This window comes from Falco punctatus (genome assembly GCF_963210335.1).
Source record: "Falco punctatus genome assembly, chromosome: 16".
NCBI lineage: Eukaryota > Metazoa > Chordata > Aves > Falconiformes > Falconidae > Falco > Falco punctatus.
The window spans coordinates 4,902,378-4,929,942 of NC_137596.1; the positions used below are offsets into that span (position 1 = coordinate 4,902,378).

The 27,565-nt window shown below is 52.5% G+C and overlaps 1 protein-coding gene across 6 annotated transcripts in view; it reads right to left on the reverse strand.

Moving 5' to 3' along the window:
* LOC308054233 (opioid-binding protein/cell adhesion molecule homolog) overlaps positions 1–27,565 on the reverse strand; it is a 317,737-nt gene that overhangs the window by 107,248 nt on the left and 182,924 nt on the right. For 3 of the 6 annotated variants that reach the window (XM_080366685.1, XM_080366686.1, XM_080366688.1), the window contains one exon: positions 3,269–3,353. In XM_080366685.1, the coding sequence (XP_080222811.1) occupies positions 3,269–3,353 (85 nt within the window). Of the gene's footprint in view, positions 1–3,268; positions 27,552–27,565 lie in introns of those variants that run through there. The other 3 variants (XM_080366687.1, XM_080366684.1, XM_080366689.1) reach the window with 2 other exon arrangements.

Here is a 27,565-nt window from a genome sequence, read left to right on the forward strand (position 1 = left end):
CTCCTTGTTCCGTTTCGTGTCCCAGACTGGTGGGTAACAGGGGTTACTGCTGCCATCTAAACACCTGCCCTGCTTCATGGTAGAAGGTTTTGTATTTCAGAGTCAGGGAAGAGGCAGCTTGATTTTCCCTTTAGTAGTACACAGAGAATTCAGAAACTGCTTTCAGCTCCCTGGAGAGGAAAGGTGCACGACTATTACGGGAATTGTTTGTTCTTACAATAAAAAATAGTGAATTATCAACAATCTCTGCTTAAAATAAGGGAATCATTTGCTGCTGATCTAAGATGACCTAGAAGTTGCCTGTAGATGGAGCCTTAGTTTCTGCAAGGATTAGGCTGAGCCTCCCTCGGAAAAAGGGTGGAGAGCTGGAAATGGAAGCGCCCAAAATCCAATACAGGAAAACCACAACCGGCCTGAAAAGCCTCCAGGTTTCCTCCACCGCTAACATGTGGTTCTGCTCTCCCTCACGTCTCCTTTCTGCAATGCAATGTGTGGTTAAAGAGCTGATCTTGGAAAGCAACGAGCTTCCATCAGCCCTGCCAAAGCCAGGGGGACTCGCAGGCTCAGCCCATCTCGTGACCAGGCAGCGGCACCGTACCAAGCAGGATGGGAGAGCACCTGGCCCCTCCAGACCTAACGGGACTGCAGCTAATTCTGCAAATGCAACAAGCTGGAATCACAGGGCTCAGTTTTCCAAGGCCAAACTCCTTAATTTGAGCCCTGAGAAACATGTCATTTTGCAGGGAGGACAGCAGAGGACACCACATCTGCTCCTGCTGTGGGTGCACAGACTATGTGCTGGGAGAAAACCCCAGCCAGAGCCCCACATCAGACATCTACCACAAACATCACCCAGACGGAAAGACTGCCCGGGGCAATTCCCCCTTCCTGGCTCTCTGTAGGGTATCGCAGCCTGCAAATAAATACCAGCCACATCCTCGAGATGCTCTACCTTTGAGCTGCTGCATGACACCCAGGGTTGATGCTTTGGGTTGCTGCGTGCAATGCCTTGCCCACCTCCAGACCCCAAGGGGAGACAGAAAGCTGCTCCCTACCCAGAGGCTGCAGAGGGGCAGCAGCAGGGAAAGAGGGGTGGGAGAGAAAGGAGGGGACCATTGGGAAACAGCAATGCCAGAAGAGATGGAGCAGACTGAGGGCAAATGGGAGCCGGAGGCCAGAAACAAGACTGCAGCAGGCAAAAGGTAAACTTGAGGAGGAAAAGGGTGGGGGTGAGAGCATGGAAAAGACGCACCGGAGAGCCGGGGCAGGAGCAGATGCCGGGGCGAGGAATGAGTAAAGAACAAGTGCTTTTGGGGCAGGGGCTTCCTCTAAGTGCCAGCACTGGAAGTCCCACCAGGGGATTCAGAATTTCTTATAGGAAGGCTAAGATACCCCTTTGCTCCAGCGCTGACTGCTTCACAAACATCTCCCCTCTTGAAAACAGCACAAAAAAGAGGCCAGAAGCTTTAAAAAAACCCAGGAGATCCAAGTCAGCCCTCTGCTGGCAGCTGGCTCGGCTGGCGCTGGAGCTGAGGGTGCTCCCCAGGGAAGGGGCTCAGCCTCCCGCAGAGCTCGACCACAGCAGGCACCCATCCTGCTCGCACCTCCACGAGCATTGCCTTGGAGAGCCCCAAACCCCACACTTCACCAGGGAGACAAATTCAGACACTGAGGAAAAGAGCACCAAGGCCAAAGGCATCTCTCCGGGGGACTGTCTTCTCTTCAAACTGCCTTGCTCACTCCAGCTCAGGCTAATCATCATTGCAGTTCAATTATGAAGAGCATAAGGAAATGTGCCCTCTGCTCTCCTGCTGTGCCACGGCCCCCAGTTACACGGGGTGATGGCAAGGGTGTCCCAGTGGGTCCCAGGCTGGGACGGAGGAATAGGGACGCACCCAGGACATCCCAAAGTCCAGCAGGCGCCGTGCCGGGAAGCAGACAGACAAGCAACCAACGCCTTTCTCAGCAGCACGGAACTCACCGAGCCCTCAAGCCAGAGCCTGTTTTTTCACACCATCACGTTATGCACCAAATATTTCCCCTCTACAAAGACCACCGAGCCACAGAAAGCCTGCCTGACCCTGCCAGCCTCATGCCTCTGTCTCCCACGTGAGCGCAGCACCCTCTGCTCAAACCAGTGTAAGCTCCCCATCCCTGCAACGGCTCGGCGGCTAACGGAGAGCGTGACACACTGCTCGCCCGTGCCATCCCTGTGCTTGGCTTCGGGAAGAGCAGCTGCTCTCTGCTGCAGCCCTGGTACTCCAGGTCTGAGGGAGGGAGCAGCCAGCCTCGTGGGGGGGGCACACGCCACTTGCTATTGCAGGGAAAGCAAGCAGACTAACTCCTCCAGACTCATTCACTCCAGGCTCAAGCCCCACCGTCACCAGTGCTTCTCCCCCAGCTCCCAGGGTTGTTTGCCCAGCCGGATTAACTGGCTCAGGTCCTCCCTGGGCTGCCCGAAGCACACACAGCACGACCCAAAGCCCCAGCCGCCAGCTGACTCCCCGCCGCCCTCCGAAAAAGGCTGAGCTGCTATCTGCTCATCTGGCCACGCTGCTGCGATGTCTGTTGAGAGCTGCTACCCTACATGGGTAATGCACCATGTACACCTGTAACTCATTCACGGAATGAAAAGGGATGCTCTGCTGTATTGTGCAGCATAGAAGTGGCCCATCTGCATATAAGCTGCCTGCATTGCTCCGACAGCAAACAGCGTAAGGTAAAGCATCCATCAGAATTCATAAGATGCACCCCTGGAGTAAAAGATTGATTTGATATTAACAGATTCGTGCAGAGACTATAAAGTGATCAAGGCAAAACACTGACACCTCGGAGGCATCGCAGCCCTGGAAACCCGCTGGCAATGCAGGCTGGCATCGGTGCAGGCGGTGTGGACCCCCCCTCCCCTCCCACACAGGCACACGCACGGAGACAACTTCAGGAGCATCAGGCAGCACTAACTCACTGTCTGCCACCTAAGCCCCTTTGTCAGCTCCTTGTCTGGCACCCGCAGCCCCCCGCCAGCACCGACGGGAGGTTGCCAGCCCTGCAGCCCTGCTCCCTGCCACACAGCACCAGCACATCGGTCCCCCCCAGACCGCTCTGCCACGATGGGGAAGAGCCCCTGGGACACATGCAAAGTGTCCAGTGGGTCCCAGGACCCTCCGGCAGCCCCATTCGGCGCACAGCATCCCCCGAGAGCCGCAGCCAGGACCAACCCCCCCACCACCACCATGCCCCCCCAAGGCAGAAATCCAGCTGCTCCTACCTGAGCGTGGCACTCTCCCCTTGCCGCACAGTCACGTTGTCCATAGCTTTGGGGAAGGTGGCATCTCCGCTGCGCACGGGCACTCCTGCGGGCACAAGGAAGAGCAGCCTGAGACAGAGGACGACTAGGCACCTCCAGGGCAGGGCTAAGCACCCACCGACCCCCATCCTGCGCAGCAGTGACTTTTCCAACAGGCAAAATCACACCCGACAAGGCCACCAGGAGCGAAAAGTGGGGGGACGGGGACGGGGAAGAGGAGGGAGGGGGTGCGTGTGTGTGGGGACGGGGGGGAGCAAAACCACCGGGGCGAGCGATGCGGAGCTCCACGGAGATCAGGAGAGCCCCCGGCAAGGCAGTCTGCGAGCACTGAGCCTGCCGAGCGGCATCCGGAGGGAGTCCCCAGTATCCTTGGGTGAGGGAGGAGGACGGGAGGGCCGGGGGGGAGGAGGAAGAGGAGGAGAGAAGGTGCAGAGCAAGAGATGAAGGTCACAGATGTGTGGCTGCTCGAGACGCTACTTTAAGATTCAGTTGGGCACGCGCTGCGGAGATCTGGCATCAAAAGTTTATAACCCAAGGAGGAAACGTAAGTGTCTCTGGCAGGAAAGGGAGGGCGGCCATAAAAAAAGGCTGGGGGAGCAAAACGGGCTCGGAGTTGGGTTGTTCGCCGGCTGTTGCTCTTTTGTGTAAATAACAGAGGGAAAAGGAAAACGAAGACGGAAAAAAAAAAAAAAAACACCCCAAAAGCTCCCCAAAATGCCGATTCTGTCGCAAGATCGAAACTTCCCCGCGGAGCTGCAGGCGAGGTCCTCGGCGCCCGGACGCGAGGCAGAGCCAGCGATGCTCCTCGGCTTTGCGAAGTGGCTGTCCGGAGCCCCCGCGGGCCGGCCCAGCCGGGGGGCTCGGGGTGGGTGCCGGAGCCCCCCGGTGCCGCTCAGGCGCAGAGCGGGGCGGCCGGGGCGCGGGGGAGCGGGCGAGGCGGCGGCAGCATCCCAGCCCCGCCGGCGCGGCTGGCCGGCAGCATCCCTGGGCGGCGCGCAGGCGGACTGCCCGGGGTTGTCATGGCAGCGGCTCCATCACTGACCGGCACTTTGGCTCCCGCACACCCGCACGCACCCAGCACCCGCACACGGGCGAGCGGGCGGGGAGCCCAGCCGAGCGGCGCACACTTCACACGCCAGCCTTTAACCCTTGCCGCACCGCGCTCGGCGAGCAGAGGCACCGAAGCTCCCACTAGCCAAAGGGACCACCCCCACCCCCCTTTAACCATTTCACCCCCCGCGCAGAGGGGACTCTTCTCATGCAGGGCACGCTCGCCCCGCAGCCCCCCAAGAGCAGCAGGGTGCTGGCTCCCTTCCCGCCCCAACCGCTGCATCTTTCCCTGCATCCACCTGTTGATGCATCTCCCACCCCGCTGCATGCGAGGCAGCGGGTAGCAGAGAGGGGTTGGGGCCAGCCTGCAGGCAAGGTAGTGAAGAACGGTGTCCTGCCACCACGGGCTTGTCCCACGGGACTGTGTAGGCTGGAAGGGAGCTCCAGAGTATCTCCCTGCCCTGGCCCTGCTGTCCCCGCTCCCTGACAGAGATCGTTGCAGTCAAAAGCCCAAAGGCTTTCCACCCCACCACTCACAACAGGACAGCACCTGAAATCAACAACAGCTTTCCTGCTTTGGAGGCACCCAGAGACCACCATTTACCTCCTCCAAGAGCAACTGAGGGCATCAAGACCTCAGTGACCATCCAGACACATCTGTGCCTGTGCCTACAAAAGAAAATCAGCCTCACGCTGCCATCTCCCTGCAGTGTGCTGTACATTCCTCCTACCCAAGCCAAAACAGGCTGGACCTCGGTTGGGTGCCTTCCTCCAAAGGGCATCTGCCTCTTCTACAGAATATATCCTGGGCAGCTCTGCCCCTTCCAGGGACCAGAGGAGGAGCATCCTGACCAGCGAAAGTTTTACTATTTTGGAGCCCCAAGCTCATCCAGAGACCCAAACACAGCTGCTAAAGCTAATAAAGAGGTTTTGCAAGGGTTTTCCAGTGATCCCAAGCCCAATTAGCAGCATAGCAGGTCCTTTGTATACGGCAGTGGCACACAGAGACCCTGCAAACACTGCTAGCCACCGGCTAGCACTGCAGGGATGCGTGCTGGCTCCAGGCACCGGCTATGGCTGCAGGCACCAGAGGGATGCTCACTGCAGTTTGGATAAATAGGACAGGCTAGGAGCAGAGGGAAGCACGGAGAAAAGCAGGGCTGAGTTTTCCGTCAGAAAGAAAGCCTTTCAGCTGCTGAAAAGTTGGCTTAACCCTGAACATGCAAGGCTGGTTGCTTCAATGCCAGGCATCCTTCGGGGGGAAGGATGGAGAGGAAGGACACCCCCATCTCCCTCCCAATCTGTTCCCATCCTGGCACAGAGGAACTGTGTCTGCTGGCAGGGAGGGAGCAGCAGCAGAAAGGAGTCAGCATAAACCCGTTGCAGCTCCCCACCAGTAAGACAGCCTGGCCCCAGGTGCTGCTGAGCCTCATCCAGCAGCAGGGTGAGCTCCAGGGGGGTGGATGTTGCAGGGACCAGAAGCTCTGCCGGGTAAGATTGTGTTTACCCCTTGGGATAGGAAGCTGTAGACGTAGAGTGTACGTAGCAGAAAGCCTGCCAGAGCCAGTGCAATTCAGGAAAAGGGAGATTTAAAGGCGGGGGGGGGGGCGGAAAGGCTGTCTGCCTCAGAAAGCCTCTGAGGAGGCTGGAGAGACATAGCTACACAAACAGATGTAAAGGCATAGACAGATAGACAGATAGCTAAACTGGCTGCAACAGACAGCTGGGCACAGGTAAGCTTATATGGGGCATCGGGGAGGGGAAAGAGAGGGCTGGAAAGCAAATGTTACACATATTTACGTAACAGAAACCTGCCTAACTGGGTAGGGACCCAACAGCCAGGAACAGCTATGCAGGAGACTGACGGAGATACGTCTGCACAGAATCACACAAAGAATGGTCATGGTTGGAAGGGACCTCTGGAGATCATCTCGTCTCAACTGCTCTCATCCCCAAGGATGCTTTGGGCATCTGACAGAGGGTACAGGCAGCCAGAGCAGCCTCTCCTGTCCCCATCTTCTGGACCACCCCAGCACAAATATCTCCCGGTCCCATTGCCCTGGTTTACTACCTCCTGAGGGAGCACACTGCCATCAAACAAAGGCAGCAAGCCAGGATATGGGGGAGAAAAGGGCAAGGGAAAAAGAACTCAAAAGCCAAGAGGCTACAAAATCTGGATGCAAACACGAAGTCAGCAGACAAAAGCAGAGCTGCTTTCATACCCAGACAGTTTGCAGACCTGAGATTGTATGGGGTAGTCATGCAGGTGGCTTCAGTTCAGGTCCGTGTCTAAAAATATCGTCTAGCTGAGAGGGACACAGAGGCTGGCACAGGCCCTGGGGGCATCAGGCATATGGCAGTGGCGGATGCTGCTCCTCATGGTGACGTTAACAAGCCCTGACCTTCTCTCATCATCCCAGAGGCTCAGAAAGAAACTGAGACTGCAAGGACGAGTCCCTCCACCTCCCCGTCTCTCGCCTCCTAGCCGATTGTCAATCTCAGCTTTTATTAGTGGTGCAGTTTGGCCTCCATCTCCCTCAGAGATTTCTCCCTCGTTGCTCTAATCAGGAGCTTGCAAATGTCAAGAGAACAGGCCTGGAAGTAATTAGTGAGGGACCAGAGCCCGGGGGCCACAGAGCAGCTCAGAGGCAGCGCTGCTCCTGCTCCGGCAACATGCTGGGGAGCAGCCTGCAGCCACCAGGACCTACGGACAGCCAGCCTGGATTTGATTCTCCAGCCTCCCTGCCACTCCCAGATTATTCTCCCCATCTCATCATGCTGAGATGCCCTCTGTGCAGCAGGAGGTGAACCCAGCTCCCTTGAGATTAGTGGTGAGAGATGGGGAGACTGCAGCACCACCGGGACCTGATGCACTTGGCCAGCAAGTCACCTCCCCACTCATGAGCATCCTTTGAGACACTGCCTGTTCCAGAAGAGCCCCAAAGAGTATTTCTAACTCCTTTTCAACAAGACACGGATATTCATAAGCTATGGCCTTCCCACAAGCACCCTGACTGGGTAGGGGAGCGCTATCAAGCATGGACACAGCTGTACCAGCGACATGCACTTCATGGAATCACAGAATGGTTTGGGATGGAAGGGACCTTAAAGGGCACCTAGTTCCAACCCCCCTGCCATCGGCAGGGACACCTTCCACTAAAGCAGGTTGCCCAAAGCCACGTTCAACCTGGCCTTGAACACGGCCAAGAGTGGGGCATCTACTTCACCCCACAACAGCAGCTTCTCCCATGAAGGGCCCACCAAACCGCCGTGTCCTTCTCAAAGGGGAAAAGCACAGTCCTCAGCAGGCAAAGAAAACTAAATCTTAAAGGAAAGATGCAACTTGCTTTTCTTCTTTTCTTTTTCCAAGATGCACTTTGGTGTCTCTACGCCATTCAGCCTTGTTTGCAACTGAAGGGGTTAATGCTTCACCCAGAAAGCAACAACCCAGCAGAGCTGTAGGGGACAGCAGTCCTTGGAGGAGCTGGGCTTGTTTAATCAAAGAGCTAATCCTTGCTCCCAGGGATTTGCCCTCCAGCACTAGTGGAAGTGGAAGTTCTCCAGATCTCCCTCTGGAAACCCCAGAGAAGCTTTTTCAAAGACAACAGCTCCTTTCCAGTCCCCGGCTTCCAGACAGCTTTCTGAAAACAGGGCTCTTTTAAGGCACCTCTCTCCTGGGGCATGTGAAATTTCTAATCCTGAACATCCTGACCACGCGATCTGGCCAAGATATATGTAACACCTCCATGGTGAATAGAGAGCACTGTGTCTTGTTGGTATCCTGCTACGTACAGATGGCGTCTGGGCTTGTGGCTATAAGATTTTTAACTAATATCTTTCTGCACTATTATCCCCTCCTCCCTTCTCTCCCACCTCCTCTTTCTCTCCCTCCTTCTCTCCATCTGTCCCTACCCCCTCTCTTCTCCACCTTTTCTCTTGCACACTTGCAGCTGCTAATTTTTACCCAGCATATTTGGCAATCCATCCCGACACCTTCCCCCACGCCCCGCCACCCTGCTTCTTGCTTTTCCCATTTGCTGCCGAATATTCTCATTCCTTCACCCGAAAAAGAGAGCATGCATGGAGAGCACTGTGCATGGGCAGGAGCAGCACGCACACCCCATGCAAAGTAGCACAGCAGGGAGAATCACATCTCACAGTCCCAGGATAAAGCTGAGCATCTATCTGCCTGTGTGGGGGAGGGGGGGTATGGCAAAGCATCACCCCCTTTGTGGGATGTAAACCTTAGGAAAGCCATTCACAGCTGCACTGACCGCTGCCTGGCCGATGGCACGCATGCAGCTCTCCGCCTCTGTCATCCCTGCCTCTCTGGCAGAATTTATTTATCCCCACTTAATTTTTCCAGTTGTTTTATCTTGTTTTATCTTCACACTAAATCAGGCTCCCTCTGCAAACCGAACTTTTATTTTCCGTGCTGTTACATTTAATGCATTTTATCGCATGAATTTAGCAAAAAAAAAAAAAACAAAAAACTGCTGAGGTAATTGTGAAAAAAATGCAGCCTATTCTTCAAATTGATCGCAGTGCTTGAGCTCGCCTGGGCAGAAAATGCAAACTCAAGACTCCAGCTCCTCGCTAACACCCAACTGCTGGACTGGTTTAGCAGTCAACGCCCAGGTAGCCCTTCCAACACCATCCCTGTGCCCTAAATGCATGAACAAATCTTCCCTTCTTCCATAAAATCCTTCCAAGAAGATGGAAACCCAGCCTGGAGTCACGCCGACAGCATGGCGAGGCAGGTCGTGCTTCAGGAGGACCTGCAACACCCACCCAGCTGCACGGCCATGGCTGCGAATTTTACCGGGATTACTTTACACTTAATGCTCAGCATGCAGCTAAAATCCTCCACTGAACCAGAGACATATGGCACGCTTAAACTGCGTGTAAACCTGACAACTGAATTTCAAAAAGGAGGCAGCTCTGAAGACACCCACCTTGCGGAGTTAAAAGCAGCCTCCCTCATTACACCAAATATTAAAGCAAAAATATCAACTCTGAAAACACCCTGCGCTGCTCAAGGAAACCTTGAAGGGGCTGGGACACTCGGGAACAGCAGAACCATGCGGAGCCGTCACAACATCGCCCAAAAAGCTTGAAAGGCAAGGATTTCATTTTCCAGCAGCATTTCTGACAAAGATCCAGGAATTTAATTTTTTATATATATATATATTATTTTTTTTTTTAACTAAGGAAAGCAAAATGTTAAGATTTTCTTCGCGTTGCCAAGATTTTTGTGTTGCCATTCCTGTTGGTATTTAGTGCGTTTGGGCAAGTTTTCAAATCCCATGCTATCCTTCCCTTAAAACCTGACTCTCCAGGGAAAGGGTGTGGGGTGGGGGTGGGGGTATTACAGACATGTGACATTTTGCTTCGTTGCCAAAACATTTCCATATCAAAACACACCAAAGTTCAGCCTGAAAAAAAAAGAAAAAAAAAAAAAAAAAAAAATTGCCAGCCAACTGCCAAACAGCACACACAAAAAACCAAAAAAAACAAAGCAAAACAAAAAAAATAAAAAAAACCAACCCCAGTGCATTACATAGTCCCTGCTGGCATTTGCCAAAGAGATGCTTCCAGGAGCCCATTCCCAAATTTCCCACGTCCCTGGGAAGCAGAGGGAAAAATCTGGAGGGGACTTACAGCTTGCACTGATCCATAGGGCCAACCGAGGGGGGCTTGAAGGCACCTGCAAGCGCATCCCACTCAGGCAAATTTATTCAGGGGTGGGAAGAGGATGTAGGTAGTCGCTGCCTGCCCCTGAATTATAGGGTGCAGGCAATTTGCAGCACCTGGGAGGTTCCAGCCCCACAGAACCTGAGGGAAGAGGGAGGGAGGCAGCCAGCCTCCACCCCTGCATGGCTTTGCCCCTGGGCAGGATGAGGCCAAACCCCCCTGGGACAGTGAGCAGCAATTAAAAGCCCACCTGCTTCACTATCACCCCCAAGGACATGGGTTGCTCAGGGGAACCCGAGGGTGTTACGGGTACCTGGGCGCGCTGCAGCTTGAGGGCTGCTGGGGACAGCCACCGTGCACGGGGACGGAGCTGTAGGGTGGGTGACAGAGCCCATTCCCCCCGCCCCCCCAGACAAGGGCAGGGTGGGCAAGGTTTGAGGTTGCAAAATGTCCCTTCTTGCTCTGAACCCTCTGAGCTGCAGGGGACGGGGGAACTGCTCCAACCACCCAAGGCCCAAAGCCCTGGGGGGGGGGAAGGGAGGGAAAGCAGGTTACCAACAGAGGCAGGCCGGGCATGGCCGAGCACGGGGCAGGGCGATGGCCCCGCTTCCCCCCACTGCCACCTCTAAGGGCATCCCCCCAGCCCCAAGGTGAGCATAGGAGATGGGAGGTGATGTTGGGGTGTTGCTGTTGAAGAGCGGGTGCTGATGGAGCCACGGTGCAGCACGGTGCATGTACCCCATCTTCCCAGCCCCAGAGACTGGGGGGGAGCCCAAAAAACCGACATAGCTTTTCTGCAGAGGGAGGGACACAGCCCTCTTGCCCAGGGCAGAGCAGGAGCACAAGTATCACATACACTCACCTCTGCAAAATCATCTACCAGCCTAGAGAAAGCCAAGGGCCATACACACACTTGGCTGCCCACCATGCATGAGCATCTCGGGTTCATCCCAAACCCTACGAACGAGCCTGACTCGGTGGTGGGAGGAGGTCTGAGTTTAGCAAAAGCCACAGCAAACGTTCCAGTGCCACAAGCTGAACCTGAACCACAAAGACAGAGGCAAAGGAGAAGCAACCAGGAAGAGGCCATGCACAGGCTGGTGGTCTCCAGCTGAGGCACCCCAAGGTCCAAGGGGCCAGGAGCGTGGACAGACCTGAAGGTATCTCTGAGATGGAGGAGTTCCAGAAAGATGTGCAAATGGGAGGGAGCTCTGACAGCAAAGGGGCCAGGCTGGCTTTGATGTAGTTTCTCTATCATCAGTACCATGTTTACGTCCCACCTAATGACTTCTCACTGGGACAAGGTCTGGAGGCACAACCACATTCCCAAATTAGTCCAGGAACAGGAGAAACACCAAAAAAGGGAGATCTTGACCACAGACGGCTTGGCATTGCTGAGTCTGGGCATGCAACGTGCACTTGAGTCTTACAAGCCATTACAGACTAGAAATGGAAAAGAGGAGCTGGGATTTACTCCTGCACCTACCACAGTCTCACCCTGACTGCAGGCAAGGCAGCGAGCCTCTCGGAGCCCCGCAGCTTCACCCACCTGCCAAGTGGAGCAGGAACATTTCTTCCCTCTCCTGGGAGCATTACAAGCCTCATTTCATAGATGCTCACGAAGTGTTTTGTGAGCTTTTAACTGAACCAGTAAAAGGCCAAATAAATAGATATCACATCGCTCTGATGTTTCTAAATGTGAAGCCACTGCCTGGCCTCCAGGCTTATTTACGAAATACAGAGACCTAGAAATGATCAGAGCGCAGTCGTGCAACCTACGCTAGATGCTGGAAGAAGGAAACACCATGCTCTTGGCTGTCCTGGGAGGCTCAGTAACAGTGGCCCCAGCACACATTTAGAAGGTGAAAGAAAGGAAAATCGTATCACGCTATTATCCTCAGTGTGCACTGGCATCTTTCACACCTGGGTGACACAAGAGCCTGCCACGGAGCTGGCTGGGCTGACACAGCCTACTCCCCTGCTCAGCGGCAGGAGGACCACACATCCCCCAGCCAACCCAGCCCCGTGCAATGCAGACGTAACCGACTGCAGATCCTGGTGCCCTGCAGGTTTGCCAGCCAGGACCAAGGCTCAGACCTGCCTTGGTATCGGCAAAATGGCCAAGATAGTAAAATTCAAAGATAAAGAGGGAGGGAGGAAGAGAAAACTACGCCTAGCTACATCGAGATGAACGGGAGCTTGAAAAGCTGTATTCCCCTGCAAGCAAGGCTCGTGCCCTGCAGCATGAGAGCTGAAGCACTGCGCTTTGAGCTCTACCTGCCCACCATGCACTCCTCATCCTCACCAATATGGTCCTCTCCTGTCAAGCAAGAGGGTCCTCAATGGCCCCGTGGTTTTCACCACGCAGCAACGCACCCCTTGCCCTGCCTACCACCACCCTGGGCAAGCCCAGAAGCCTGCCTCTGCCTTCACACGCTCATTTTCACACCTACAGACACACTCGCTCTCCCAAGGCAAGCAGCCACCACGCAGGAGCCTTCAGGAGCATCTCGCTGACGGGGCAGCTGGCTTGGGAGCTCTCAGCTCCTGCCTGCTGGAGGATGCAGAGGCCGGAGGACTGGGAGCAGGGGAGGGTCTTTGCAGAACTGGGGAGAAAAACACCCCTGTTCCCCATCCTTGCCCCTGCACGCTCAGCACCGTGCTGCTGCTGGGCAGGTTTGGCAGTCGTGTTAAGCAGGGAAAGGTCTAAACACTTATTCTCAGCCTGTCTGAACTACTCAGGCTTCACGGGCTGCAAGTCCCAGGAGAAATAATAATTCTCAGTATTTTCAGTCTTTCCCCTCTGTGGCCAGTGCAGATGGGGGTTTTTTTCACCTTTGAAATTCTTGCTTCTAAGGGCTGAAGGGAGGGGAAAAAAACCCATTAGGTGAGGGAAGGATCTTGGTTCCTGCAGGCTTGGGAAAACTTCCCTGGCAGTTTGATTTGAGCTGTGGGCAGACACCAGTGCAGGTCCCCCGCTATCCGAACCGGCAGATCTGCTCCGTGCTGATTTATTCCCAGTGGTATTGGGCACAATGAGATAAATATGCAAGTTGCAAAGCCAGGGTGCAGATGTGAACATCTCCATCTTCCTAGGTCAGTTTTAATTCATCTTTTAGAGTCAGCCTGGTCTGAGCCATTCACTTCTGACTCCAACCCAATTCTCTTCAAAGCCCAGCTCTGTCTGGATTCTGGGATTAAAATCGAGGTTTGCAGCAAACAAAACTAAGCATGCTTTATGAGGAAGAGTAACCTTGGGGGAGGGTTTGACTGCAGTTTCAAAGGCTGAGCAAGGCTTCTGTACACAGCACTGCCTCAGTTCTGCTTGCTGTCAGCAAACCCTGCTATCTCCAGGTTGCTGACAACCCGACAATCTCCGATACCGCAGTAAGGAAACAACCTGCAAGCTGCAAAGCCCGTTATCCCATTTTGCAGAGAGAATAACGAGGCAGGAAAAGACAAAGGAACCCAAGTACCTTTGGAGAAAGGAGAGAGCTGCCCAAGGCCACCTTGGAAGCCCAGGGTCCCTCCAAAGCATAGCTCCATGCAACATTCCCCATGGACACATGGCTCTGGAGTAAGCTAAGCTGCTACCAGGAGCTGGTAACTCCACCAACAAATAGCCCTGAGGCTCCTTCTGCCATATTCAGGCCCACCAGTTCAAACAAGGAGACACCACTGCAAAACCACGAGTGTTCCCAAAACAGGTTCCAAAACGATCTTCTCAAGCTGCACAGGGTTGGTGCAAGACACCAGGGTCACCCTGCCCAAGGTTATTCATCCCCAGGTACGAGCATCAGGCAGCACAACAAGCCAGAGAGCTCCATCACTTGCCCGCCCAGCCTGCATCTCCTCACGTACCTTGTTATTAAAGCCAGCATTTGTCATGTTAAGCAGCTGTTCTAACATAAAGCAAAACTGTCAAGAAAAATACGAGCGTTGCAGATGGGCAGCATTTTCTTCCTAACTGCTGGATTTTTATTTTTTTTTTTTATTTTTTTTTTCCCCTCCCATCTCCTTCACCCTTTAAGACTAGCCCTCCTATTGCGGCTGGCTCTGCAAGCCACCATCCTGATAAGCAGCCGCTTGCTCACTTCTTCTGGACCTCGCAGCCTCTCCTATTCATTGTTGTTTCTCTGTTGCTACAAATTGGCACTTCTAAAGAGATTTCCAGGCCAAGTATTAACCCCCTCCGGAGCCCAGCCACATAAACACACACGTTATTTGTCAAACGAGAGGAAGGCAGTCAAGCTGTAGGGAAATTTAAGTGACTTGTCTGAAACAGCACCAAGGAGCGAAGGCGGAGGAGCCAAGACAGACGTCCCTAAATGCCACAGGACTTTCTCTCTTCCTTCCAGCTCCGTTTGCAGACGAAACCCTGAAATCCTCTGTCTGCCCGATAAATCAGCAAACGCAAGCTCCCTTTCAGAGCCAGAAATAGGACCCAGGAGTCCTGACATCACACCGCCATACTTAAGCGCAAAACAAGGTTTCCTCTCGTTGCAAATTCCAGTCCAAACTCCTTTAAGAAAAAGTTTTATAGAGGTTTTATTTATTGTCAACTCCTGGATGATAAAATGAGGCCGCTACAAGTCCTATTTATTTCCCACCCTCGCAGGAATCGGAGGGGCTGAGATGTGAAACAAATGAAGGGCTCCAGCGCTGACCCTGGGCTCATGCTGGTTTGCAGACCGCTGGGTGATTATTTTGTAATAGCTGATAGCATCTGTGATTTAATGCAGCTGTTAGAAATTAGCAAGGACTCCATCGAAAGCGTCCCAGTCACTCACGATAACAGGCTAATAAATCATTCCCCCAGTGCTCCGTGGCATTTATGGTTCTATTTTAGAGATGCAAAGCATAGATCCGGCTGCTCTACTGGATTTATTTTTATTTATACTTTTAATAATGCAATTAAATAAATAAATTTAGGATGTTGTGACTGTTGCCAAAAACAGCACCGATGAGAACTTCCCCTGCATGACTTCCCTTCGTTATTTTCTCCACACTAGCCAATTAAACGGAAAACAAATGGCTCCAAGGCTCCACCAAGATATTGTTTCCAACGCACGGTGTGAAAAACTCAGGCAGCTGAAATCCAGGGGAGGCAGGAAGGGAAGATGGGGAAAGCTGGGGTGGCTTTCCCTCTCCTGTCCATCCACGGTTCCTCCCTTCACACCACAACCCTGAGGATCTGGATGCTGTGCGTCACGGAGGCATATGCAAACGCACTCACAGTTGCCCAGTCCTCAATTAGTCACCAAACCCAGCTTTATTAATTTCTTACGGGGCAATGCTTTGGGGCATTCCTATGTTCCTGACAAGAGTAGAAAAGCAGCAACTTCCCCTGTATCTACCTACTGTGGCTGCAATCCGGGTGCTTAAAAACCTCCCCTGAAACCAGATGGCTGATGCCAGAGCAGGAGGGCGTCTCACGAGGCTGGCTGACCACCCTGGCATGTCTTTCTCCACCGAACCACATCACGACGGAGCACACGCTACTCTGTCTGAGTCCCTCCAAACAAAACCAAGGGAATTACATTTGCTGCCTGGGATGGTGTGCCTGCCTGGTCCAGACATCCTACTTTGGAGAAACGGCTGAGGGAGCTCATCATGCAGAGACAGACGTGAGATCCAAAACCTTCCTTCTCCCTTGCTCGTGCCTTGCAGCGTGAGAGAAGCACCTCGCTTTGCAGTGTCCCAAATGGCTCCACCACCCTCACAAGAGATGCACCGAGGAGCAATGCACTCCTCATTCTGTCCACCGTCACCCCGGTGAGCCCAGGGGCCTGTCTCTGCCTTGACACACTCATTTTTGCACCTACACACGCACCCGCTCTCCTGAGACAAGCAGCCACCACCCAGAAGCCTTCGAAACATCTCACGGATGGGGCAGCTCTCCGCTCCTGCCTGCTGGAAGAGGCAGAGATGCCAGGAGGAGAAGGAAAGCAAACAGGGTCTTTGCAGAACTGGGGAGGCAAACACACCCGCATCCCCATCCTTGTGCCAGGGAGAGGTCACCATGCGTCTCGCCTGCTTTTGCCCCTAAATGAACCCCCCACAGCCGGCATGTCCTGGAATGGGATGCACCGCAGGTTGACAGCTGCGGGGTCACAGTTTATTTCAAAGAGATTTTCTGCAAGGGTTCCCCAGGCTCGCCTTGCACACCGCCGGGGAGAAACCAGGCACACCCAGCTCAGCTGCTTCAAGGATACAGAGGCAAAGACCAGGAGCAGAATTAGGCCTGGAGTTGTCTTGATTCATGCCCAAGGGAGGTTCACGTTGGGTTCTTCTTCTTTTAAAAATCATCTTAAGATGAGCCTTGTCCTGTAATCTCTCACATGGTCAGTTTGCATTCTCGCAGGGAGCCTGACAAACACACAGACATCCTTGGATGCCTTTCAAGGTCCACTTCACCTCTGGAGGGTTTCCATCACTTGGAGAAGTGACCCATCCTGAGTTCGGTGCGAGCCCACCTGCACCCTGCATCAAGGTGGGGAGCAAGCACTCCAGCGTCTCACCTCAGCGTTACCGACCTCCTTGCTCTCCTGCGTTCCAACCCACCCAAATCAAATAACAATTTTAAAAAGACTGCTACTTCTCCTTTATCTAAGAATATTTTCAGTTAATAAGGAGAAGGATCCCAATTATTTTTCAGCCGTGCGCTAAACTCTGGTGTTAGTGAGTTTAGAGTGAGCCAACACCCAATAAAATCTGTACAGATTTCACTGGAGCCGAATCAGATCTCTGCTGTGTCCATTTAAAATGCCCTAAGCATTTTCATCATCTCCTTACTTTTAAGTAGAGACACAGTCAGAAAAATTAATCTGCATACACAGCCCCAGAGATTTCGTATTTCTTCTCCTGTGGTGACAGTTCCCGACCAGATCTGCTTAGTTTACAAGTTGGGAGGTAGGGTTGCTTCCCCGCTCCGTCAATTAAAACCTCCAGCCCTGCAGATTCCCCTGGAATGGAAATACTTGCCCCCCCCCCCCCCCCCCCCTCACCAGCTCTGCCACCTCGGTGCAGGATATACAGCCCTGGTCATGGCTCCTGAGACACGGGTGGGTGGGCGAGGGACACCCCTCCGGCTCCCGACCCGGAGCTGAGCAACAACTCACTGGAGAGGAGACGAAGCGTTGGGTACTCTCGCCCCCCGCACGCGAGATGGAAGCAGGGTCGACATGAAGATCTCCAGCAATAAGATGCTGAGGACGGAGGTCTTTGGAGATCACGTGTAAAGCACCAGCAGAAAGCCACCATGTCTAGCTCTGAGGTTTTCTTTTAATTACAGAAACTGACTTTTTGCAATTACTGCTTAATATAATGGAATCTCTCATTAAAGCAACGGGTTCAACCGCTCTGATCTGTTCCCATTTAAATAAAGATGGATGGAGAAGGCTCTGGGAATTGGCACCACCCACCAGACCGGCATCTCTAACTCGGGAGCTCCGAGCAGGATCAGATCAGCCAGGAGTGAGCTGTTACCGGCGTGTTCGCAGCTCCCCGGTGCCCCAAGCAGGGAGATGCTGGGTGTGCCGAGGGCAGAGAGCACACAGCTTGGGACCTCAGCAGGTCTCTGAGCGTGTTTACGTTGCTCCCCCAGTGGGTTTTTTAGGTGCATGGATCTCCCACGGATGGAGGAGTTGCAAGTCCAACAGCCCGCTTGGGCTCTTCCCTGCCCTTCCTGGCGCTGCCAGCAGCCTGCTGCCATCCTCCACCATCCTCAGACTAACGCATGGTCCCCAGTTTGACACCGAACCTCTGCAGATGTCCCTCCTACCCAGCAAAGAAGTGCCTTGATGACTGCAAAACCCCATTAATGCCTTCCTAAAAGAACTGAGGCAAGCCAGGTATTCCCTTGGGTACAGCCAGGCCTAATCCTGCTCCAAGATCCAAAGCGAAAGTCCCACTGCCCTCTGTAGAAGCCACTTGGTACCAATTATTCCTTTCCTTCCCCCAAATCCTCCTCTTAGCATGCAAGAAACTGAAAAAGCCTTGATCTTTAAAGAAAGCAGAGGGCTTCAGTAAGCACTTTTAACAATATTCTAATACTAAAAATTCTAATTAATTTTTTGCATGTTTAAATACATTTGTCATGTATTTTCATTAACACCATTCTGTGCCATCTTTAATTTGATAATCTCCTCGCCCTCTGCAAATAACCTCCTCCAAATTCTCCAGCATACCTGGCATGCGGAGAGCTGAGCAACTCTCCCAAGGCCACCGGGCACATCGGTGGCAGTGGTCCACAGTCCTCTGCTGGGATCAGTGTGAGAGGGAATGGGAAACACAACGGAGAGAGCAAACTGGAAACAGATCTTCGTGGCAGACCCAGGAACCCACATTACACCAAGCCTCTGGCAAGTGGAGATGTGGGAATGTTTTTTCTTGCTAGGACAGCTACAAAGCAGGTGAAGAAGCAAGAGGACAACAGGCATCAGAGGCAGTTCTCAGGGAACATCTTATTTTCAAGACCATTGGCACATCAAAGGAAAGCCACTCAACTTTCCAATGCCTTAAGGACCAGCTCCTCTCCCTAATGTGGAAGATAAAAGTGGGGAAACAAGAAGTGACCCCAAATATGCCTCGATCCATTCTGACTTCTATGATACCATCTTTAGGGAGAGCAAAAACCCTCTCTCTGAAGACTAATTTGAGCTACTGCCTGATCACTGCCTGGAGCAGGCTGGTATTTAGTAGCCGCACAGAGCTCTTCTGCACTTTTTTTATTTATTAATATTATTATTATTATTTTTAACCATGGAATCATTTTATTAATATTAATAAACCTGCATAAAGTGCTAATTTCCTCCATCATTCCCCTAATTACCTCTATTGAATTGTGAGGATCATCTGCATGAATAATGACTCCCCATGCATTTGCTTCGCTGTTCCACCTCTGTTCAGCAAAGAAATCAGCAAGAGCTGGATCCCGCACCCGCAGACAGGAGGGAAGGGTCTTTCAAACCACCACCAGATGCCTCCTGCATCGGCAGCAGTAAGTACCGGACTCTGCCCCAGCCTCAAAAACCTGGCAGGGATCACTGGATTCATTTTGCATGAACACAAGGGATGGGACGGGTCTGCTAAGGGGAGGGCGACTGCTCTCGTGCTACTTCTCAGTGCACAAAGCCTCCCTCTGCTTCCCTGGAGCTGCAACACCCTCACAAGCACTTTCAAATAAAGTCTGCATGGGCCACTTGTTGCACAGTGTCCAGCCCTCCCGGCCACCCCAGAGCCAACGGCGGTATGGCTCCAGGTTCTGGCTGAGGTAGAATCTCCCCCTGGATTTTGGTCCCAAGAGCAAGGAGCCAGCAGCACCACCAAGGGACATCACCCATAGCTGCACACCGTGGCTGGGACAGAAGGTCCTAGACCGGGCTTGGGTGGGGGGGGGCGGTTATGCCGCAGTGACAGCTACTCCCAAAGCAGGGTGTGCAAGACAGTCTTCCCAGGAAAGACCAAGTACAGAGAAACCTTTTCTTTCTTTCTCTTTTTCTTGCTGATGCCAAGATGTTTTTCCTTCTTAAGTCATCTGTAAAGTTCTGAAACCACACGCAGCGTGGGAATGCTTTCCAGCTCTGGAATCACCCCAAGTGCTGGTGTTTAGCACAAAACCTAGGATGACTCGTCAACGTCACCTCCACGGCTCCTTCCTGGGAGCACCTGCTGCACTGGCTCCACAAGGTGAGCCAGGAGGAAAAGGGACACCAGCACATCTCTACAGGCTGGTCTCCAGCACAGCCTGGCAGGAACAGCTGCACAACACCCTCCGGCTTGCTAGGGGACCATAAGTCTTTAAAAGATGTATGATGTTCTTGGATGGGATCCATTTCCCTGCAGCTACCACACGCCAACAGGCTCGCACGAACGCAGAGGTCTGCCAGCACATGGCAGCCTGATGCTGAATCTCTGTGATGGACCCTCTGCAGGACCTGGCATCCTCTGCTACCAGCGTCGACTGCTGCAGGACATCTGGCCAGGGAGAAAATTCGACGCACGAAGGGAGATCTCCATAACCATCACTGCTCCTATCATAGAAAAGCAGCTCTGACCAGCTGCTTGCTCAGGCAGAGGGGAAAGACGGGACATCTCTGACTCCCCCATCCCATTTTCCTTGCTGTGAGCTTCCTCGGCTTGCGTGACAGCCAGACTGGCTGCCCTTTAACCACAGCCCTAAGCTGCAAGGTGGCCAGGGGCTGCTTTTCTGCCTTCAGAAAGTCCTCTTCTGGTAAGGGGATCGGACACATTGGCACTTCCCTTTCTTGGCAGCAGTGTGGTGGGGAGAGGGAGGGGAGGTTAGCAAGGTTCTCACTTCGCAGGAGAGGCTGCCTGGATCATATTTGTATTCATTTTCATGAACTCCCCATAAAAGTCACTAATAGAACACAATCTGCTAATTAAATTTCACGCAGGAAGGCATTTTCACCTTAGATTAGCAGTGTCCTTGCACATTTTTTGCTACTAATGTACTAATAACATCTTATTTATCTTATAAATGAATTCCGTTAGACTTATCATTAAATTTGAGATATTAACGCACTCAAACGAACTCAACGTGGAGGGGGGAGAAAATCATTCCAAAGGGATGGAAACCACGAGCCCATTTTCCTTCCGTTTTACTGCTAGGAAAGGCAGGCAGCGGGCTGCCAGCTCAGGGGAGCGACGTCCTGCCTTTAACTGCCCCCAGCCAGCCCACAGGTCTTGCTGCCAGGGATGTGCTACCCAAGCAAAGGGCACGCACGACTTCTGTAACCCCCGGTCTGCTTTGGGGGGAGGTCTATATTAAGTGGTTTCATACCACGGATCACATAGGAGAGGACAGGGGCGCATCTTGCCCCATCCTTGCTCACCCCAGCAGGGCCATACCCATAGACCCGCACCAAAACTCAGGGCTCCCACTTCCCACGGACCTGGGCTCCCCCCAGCCATGCCCCACCTGAGCGAGCAGGCAGGCTGCTGAGACCAGCTGCTGCACCTGCTTCCCAAACCTGGGCCGGGATTTAAAATATTTGTCGAAAGGAGGGAGGAGGTGGGGGAGAGGCGGTCTTGATCATGAATCTTGGCAGGATGCAGCTGCTGTCTGTGCTTCCCCGCGACTGGCTAGAAGATGGATAACGGAGAGGAGGCCAGGCTGTAATGTTTAAATCCCGATCTGCTTTCGCACGCTGCCGAGAACCCTCCCCTTCTAGAGCTGTCTTTTCTGTCTAGACGTCCTCAAACCTCCCTTGCTCCCAGCTCCACGGGGGACACATCACCATCCTCCTGAACACCACACAAGGGCCTGATGCCAACCACCACCAACACAGCACACACCAGGCTGTGCCTTGAAGAAGGGGATATATGTCTTTGTAGCCAGCTTTTCATTCTGCTGAAGCTTTTCGTCCCAAATCAGGGCTTAGTCTTTAGGCAGGCTGGATCAAATCCTGCCCTGGCTGAGCAAAACAAGAGCAATGATCGTCTCCTCCTCGGACCCTTCGCGCATGGCCCTGCGGTGCTTAATAGCCAACTTTGCAGAAGAAAACAACATCCAAGCGCCCCTATTCCGACAGCAGCATATTCTCGTTCTTTTTGAAGATCCAGGACTTTCCCACTCGTAATTGGATGAGGCAACATTGACATCCAGTGGCCGATTAGATTAATCGCAGCAGAGCTGGAGTGTTTTCTCTGGGGATGGAGCCAGCTTTCACCAAGGGCTGGCAGCGCAGGCTGAGCTGCAACAGGCAGAAAAGACACCAGCATCCCACCGCTGCATCTCCCTGCTAGGGCCACCACTACAAACCAGGAGAATATGCTTCAGGGCCGTGTTATTCCCACACCCTGCTCCGTGCTGGAAGGTACAATGGGCCTGCCAGCATAAATCAGCTCTGCTCCAACTGGAGATGCATTGATTTATGCCGGTTGGCCCCCTAATTTTGTGTCCTGAGTCTTTTGACAAATCCAAATACTCTGCAGCGTGCAAGCTGGCGCGCACAGGCTGCACGGGAGCTGCCTGGCTGTGTTTCACCCCCAGACACAGGCTCTGAGTCTGTTACAAACCCGATGGGTGCCAGCAACGGCTGCTTCTCCATCACTCCCTACCTACATGCACGTTTCTTGCAGGACACCCGCTGCCCCAGCGGCACCACTGCTTCCCGGGCAGGACAGCCCCTAGATGCTTTTGCACAACGGATTTTTCCCAAGGGCCCACCAGCACCTGGTGTGACACTTCACAGAGATGGGGACACATTGCCCTACTGAACATGGGTCCATCTTGCAAGGGACCGGCCACTCCTCAGGCATTTACACCATCACCTACTCCCACACGCAGCCAAGACCTCCCAGCTCAGCACCAGCTGCTCTCCCAAGCTCGACTGGGATCGACCTGCCCACCTGCTTGCAGCACATGGCTTCTGCCCATCATCACCCATTCCCACCAGCTCAGTCCTCTTTGAGCAGTGCAGCACCTTGGCACAGGGCTGGTTGTAGACAACTCAACTTCTTGTTCCCAAAACGCGTTCCAGATGTGAGCTACAGCTGGACATCTGTGAGGGCCGGGGGAAATTCTGTATTCCCCGGCTTACAAGCAGCAGAACTGGGGCACCAGGAAAGGAGGAAGACTGTGGCGGATGGGAGAAGGCTGTAAATCCATGCTGTCAACACCGTTTTGCCAACTACAGAACAATTTGCAAGCCTATAGGGGCAGTTAGATGTTGTTCCCTCCCCAGACAGCTGTAAAAAATAAGTCTCCTCCCTCCACACCCCCCACACCCCCCAAATCTGCTTTAAAGGTTCTCCAGTTTCTGCAGGGCTTTAATTTTATTTAAAAAAAAAATACTAAGGCAGATTACATGCTACACAATTAAATATTGATTGGGAATTCTCCCCAAGTATGTTTCCCCTCCATCTCTCTGCCTCCGCCGGGAGATGTCAAGTTCTGTTTCCTAAGCTGTCCCCATCCAGTGATTACGTTCATTAGGACACCAGCCTTGTGGTTAAAAGTACTTTCTTTGCTGCTGTACGTTTAATTAGACAACTCTTTCCGAGAAATTATTTATAGCCAAGCTTGGGAGCTATCGTTAGTCCGAATGTAAATAAGATTCAAAAGGGAAATCCCAGGGCACCCCTGTGGCTGGTGAGCCGCTCACTTCAATCCATTAGCACTGGTCCCAGCGCCCCTGCTTAGTACAGGCTTCCAGGGGCTTTATAGCTGCAACTTGTGCTATTTAACAAAATAATAAAGCAAGCCAGGCTAGGCACGGGTTTCCAATTCAACCTTTGATGGACAAAGAATATTTTTCCTCCTGTCAGTGCAGGGAGCTGGAAGACCCCCCAGCTTGCAGAAAGAATGGGGCACGGCTGCAGGAGGGCAGCAGATACAGCCTTTGCATTCAGCGGGGAAAATATCAACTTTAATTAGAGCAATATACATCTTTGCAAAACCATCGGAGAACACCTGTGCAGGGTTATGCATTTGTTTGAAAAGGCCGGGATTGGAAATGAGCCTAGGAAGGACACCAACTGAGGCCAGCAGTCTCCAAACCCTTTGCAGTGAGCCTACAAGCTGCAGCATCATTGCTTCCAAAGGAAAAGCAAGCACACCGGTCTGATCCTCACCAAAACCACCAGGCCAGCTCAGAAACACAGCCACCACCTCCAGGTGAAGTGTTCACCCAAGCCCCAGTCCTCCTCCTCAGCCCCTTTGCAAGCAGCATGGTCCAAAAAACAAATAACACTGTTTTCAACCCACATTGAGTACCAGGGTAGACAGGCACGCTCTTCCCACCACCCTGCAAGAGCTTTGCTGGGAGCATTTGCCAACCACCGCATCCGACGTGCAGCAACGGGGCGATGGAGGCTGGATGCTTCCCCCTCCTGCCAGCCCAGCACTCACAAACTGACGGCGCATCCTACAACAGATAATTCGCGGGGTTAATCTTGCATTTTCACACCTTCAGCTGTCCTCCTGGTGTTTGAGGGAGAGGAAAAACGCACTCAAGCAGTGTTATTTAGCAGAACAGCGCTCAGCAGCTCGGAAATAGCTGCTCCACGCAGGGAGGAGTGGCAGCGAGGCCTCCCGTGTGAAGTGGCCGATAATGCCAGAAAAACAGTAAATCTCTAAAAAACCACAAAGAGCGAGGAACAGCAGGCTGGAGGTCACCGCACCAGCCATGCCTGCTGCAGGCATGGCACAAGCCGTTTTCATCCACACGCTGCACGGTTCTGCTGGGACCAGGAGGAAATGTAAAATTAAATGCCAAAAGCCCAACTGCCAGTTTTGATTTCGGCTGCCGCCACGCCGAGCTCCCCGGTGCTGCAAAGTCGCCTGCGCGAAGTGTCCCAGCCCCGCTTGGTGACAATGCCAGCAAGCCTGCCATCACCGCTGCCAAGCCCAGGCAGAAGCCATCACCGTTCTGGAGGGTAATACCATGGGGAGGTCTATTATTTTAAACATATAATTGATTCTAATTCATCACTTATCGCACGGTGACAGATTTTTATATAGTTTATTATCTCAGTCGCAGCACGGGGCCCGGGGGGGTGGCTCCTATTGTTCGGCAGTTCCTGCTCCTGCCTCATCTCTAGCTGCTCCCGTTATCTGTCTGATTAAGTTAGGGATTCTGGTATCTCAGGGTCCCCAGGTAACTGTCAGCGCTCATATCCTCCCCTGGCAGGATTAAAGCAGTCTTTATGCACCTCTCCTCCTTGACCCCCGTCTGTCACACGTGGTCTCCGTGCTTAGCTGACAATTTGGGGACCACAGAGATGGCCATCACCCTCCCCTGCTTCCCAGATACTCAGCAGCAATACCCGGGAAGTCCCTGAGGACCAGGGTACCGTGCCACCAAGCCCTTTGGACCTTGCAGGATGCCAACCTGAACCCTGTTGCTTCCACCCTTCCCCTCCTGGCACCTCCGATGGGAAACTGTATAAGCAGCAAAAGAGGAAAGGTACCCAAAAAGTGCCCCAGTTTAGTGCAGGGATGCACAAACCCCACATCGCTTTCCAACCCCATCCCAAAGCAACTCGGGCGATGCGCAGGGGCTGGGCGCTGCCGCAGCTGGAGAGCCCCGCTCCTCCTCCCGTGTCTCCCCTCGCACTGCAGCCGTATGGGTTTGTAGCTAAAATGGGTCGATTTGGAGAATTTCCATTTCACAAGGTGCTTTAAACTTCTCCACGCTTTGTTTTTCTTCTGTTCCGGAATAAAAAATACAAAAGTGCCTGCACACTTTTTTCCGACAAGCTCAGCGACTCCAAAAATGCCAGAAACTAGAATTTTCCTTTGACGCTTTGAAGAGTCACTTTGCAATTTCAGTATTTCATTTCAGCATTTTAGATTATTTTGAATTATTTCTAAAACACTTCACAATGCTAAATGCAATGCTGAGCATCACACAGCACAGCTACAAAGATGTCATTATGTGACATAACATAATGATTGAAACATTTTACAATTTGATCCTATTTTAAAATCATTAAGGGCTGCTGCTTCTCTGTTCTGATTGAAACATCTTGGGGTTTTTTCCTAGATCAAAGCGTGTCTTGTTCCAAATGTAAGGGAGCAGTTTGACATTGTTCAAAAATGGCGTCAGAACCAGTTTTTACAACACAAACAGCGGATGACTTTCATCTCTGTGTCAAACTACTTCATTATAACAACAAACATGAGCCACTTTTATCTAAAAACTAGGATGTTTTAGTTGACTTTAAGTAGCAGCTGCCCTTAATTATTTTAAAAACAAAAGGAAACATTGCAAAGTTTAATCTGCTTCAATGCCGGTGAAGTCTCAGAGAAATATATGAATAATAAAAACAAACTGCCAAGCACAGCCAAATTCAAGCAAAACTTGAAAACGGCGAAATTCTTTGTGATTTTTCTGCCAGGGAGACTGCCGCAAGGAGAGTCTCTGCTGCTGCACCGCACGGTGGGGATGCTGGCAGTGATGCCTGTGCACTGTGAACCCTTTATCAGCCATCACCAGTCCAATGTGTAATTGAAGAGTAGATCTGGCATAAAATGCAACTGCCCTGACCCAAACAGCCGGTTCTTCCCTGGCAAGGCCACCCAGGAGGCTGTGGAAGGGCTTTTTGCCTGGGGGGCAAATGAAAAGCTCGCTTCTGGCTTGGACCTGATGTCCCAGGCAAGGCCATCCCTGGTAGCCCCTCACTGCCAGGAAACACAGGCGAGGGATGCTCTGTACAGCCAGGAATGAGTAACATCACCTAGATAGACTTCTATTTGATAAAAAATAGAATCAAAATCTGATTTAAGCCCAGCTGCGGTTAGGGTGACAGCTCTCTGAACCAGGCATCCTACCACTCTTCTATTTTCAGGGCAAAAGAACCACAGGAGGTATTGGGTTTTGCCTTGCTTTCTGGCTGGAGGGGACAGCCATCACGCCAGCACCGGAGAGGGGACACCAGTTGTGTAGGTTTGGGACCTTCACGTTTTTTTACACAGAAACTAGCACCAAGGGAGCTGAATTGGTCCACCTCTTGAAACTGTAGGAAGTAAATCAACAGTGACAATAACTATGTAAGTGATTTAGACTAAACAAAATGATGTTTTCCAAACACAGATGCTTGCACCTACACATGGAGAGTGGATGCTGCAAGCTGCATCAGGTGGTGTTGACTCAGATGAGATCAGCGAGACCAGAGAGGACCCACTCCACAACGGAGCAAGTTCAAAGCACTGCCCAACCGAATTAGTACTCATTAGCAGCACCAGCTTGGGGGAACATGACTTTTTCCCATCCTTTGAGCACCCACTGGCAACAGCAGGGTGCCGATCCCGTGGTGGCAGGTGACCAGCGCCACGCTGTGGGGCTCTCGGGGCTGCCCAGCACGATGCTGGTGTTCCACCAAGCCTGCATCCACGCCGCATCCTTGGAAACCCAAACTCTCTATTCTTACAAGCGCAGAAGAGGCCCTTGAGGTGCTACCAGCTGCTCCCTGAATATTCCTGAGGTGGGCTGGGACTGGGCCCTTGGTAGCAAAAAGGAAAGCACTCGTTTCCCCGTTTCCCCGCCAGCTATTGCCTTTGCTGCTGACATTTTACTCGGCGCATGATGAGCTTCCTCCCCCACTTCCCCTAGGAATGACACCGCTGTTATCTCCGCTGCATCTAAAGCACACACAGACTCAGTTTAGGGACAGTTAATTTCCAATTCTTTCCAGATGGGTTGGAATAATATCCCCAGGTGGTAAATACATTATTAAGAAGGCAGTTTGGTGTGAAATTGGCTATTAAAATATAGATAAAGTTTAATATATTGAGCTCCTTGTCAGAAAAATCACTTTAGAGGGAGCTTATTATTTGTTTGATATTAAAAGAGTCACAGCTCTGCTCCAAGTGACAAATGGGGAGGGGGAGGAAATGCCACCAGTAATGAACAAAAGCTTTTTAACATTTAAATTTAGGTTTCCACTCCACGCCCCATGCTGCTCTGGGTACGCCCGCCCAGCGGATCCAGCGGATCCATCCGCTGTGCCTCCAATGCCAGTGGCCAGGAATGCCAGCGGCCAGGA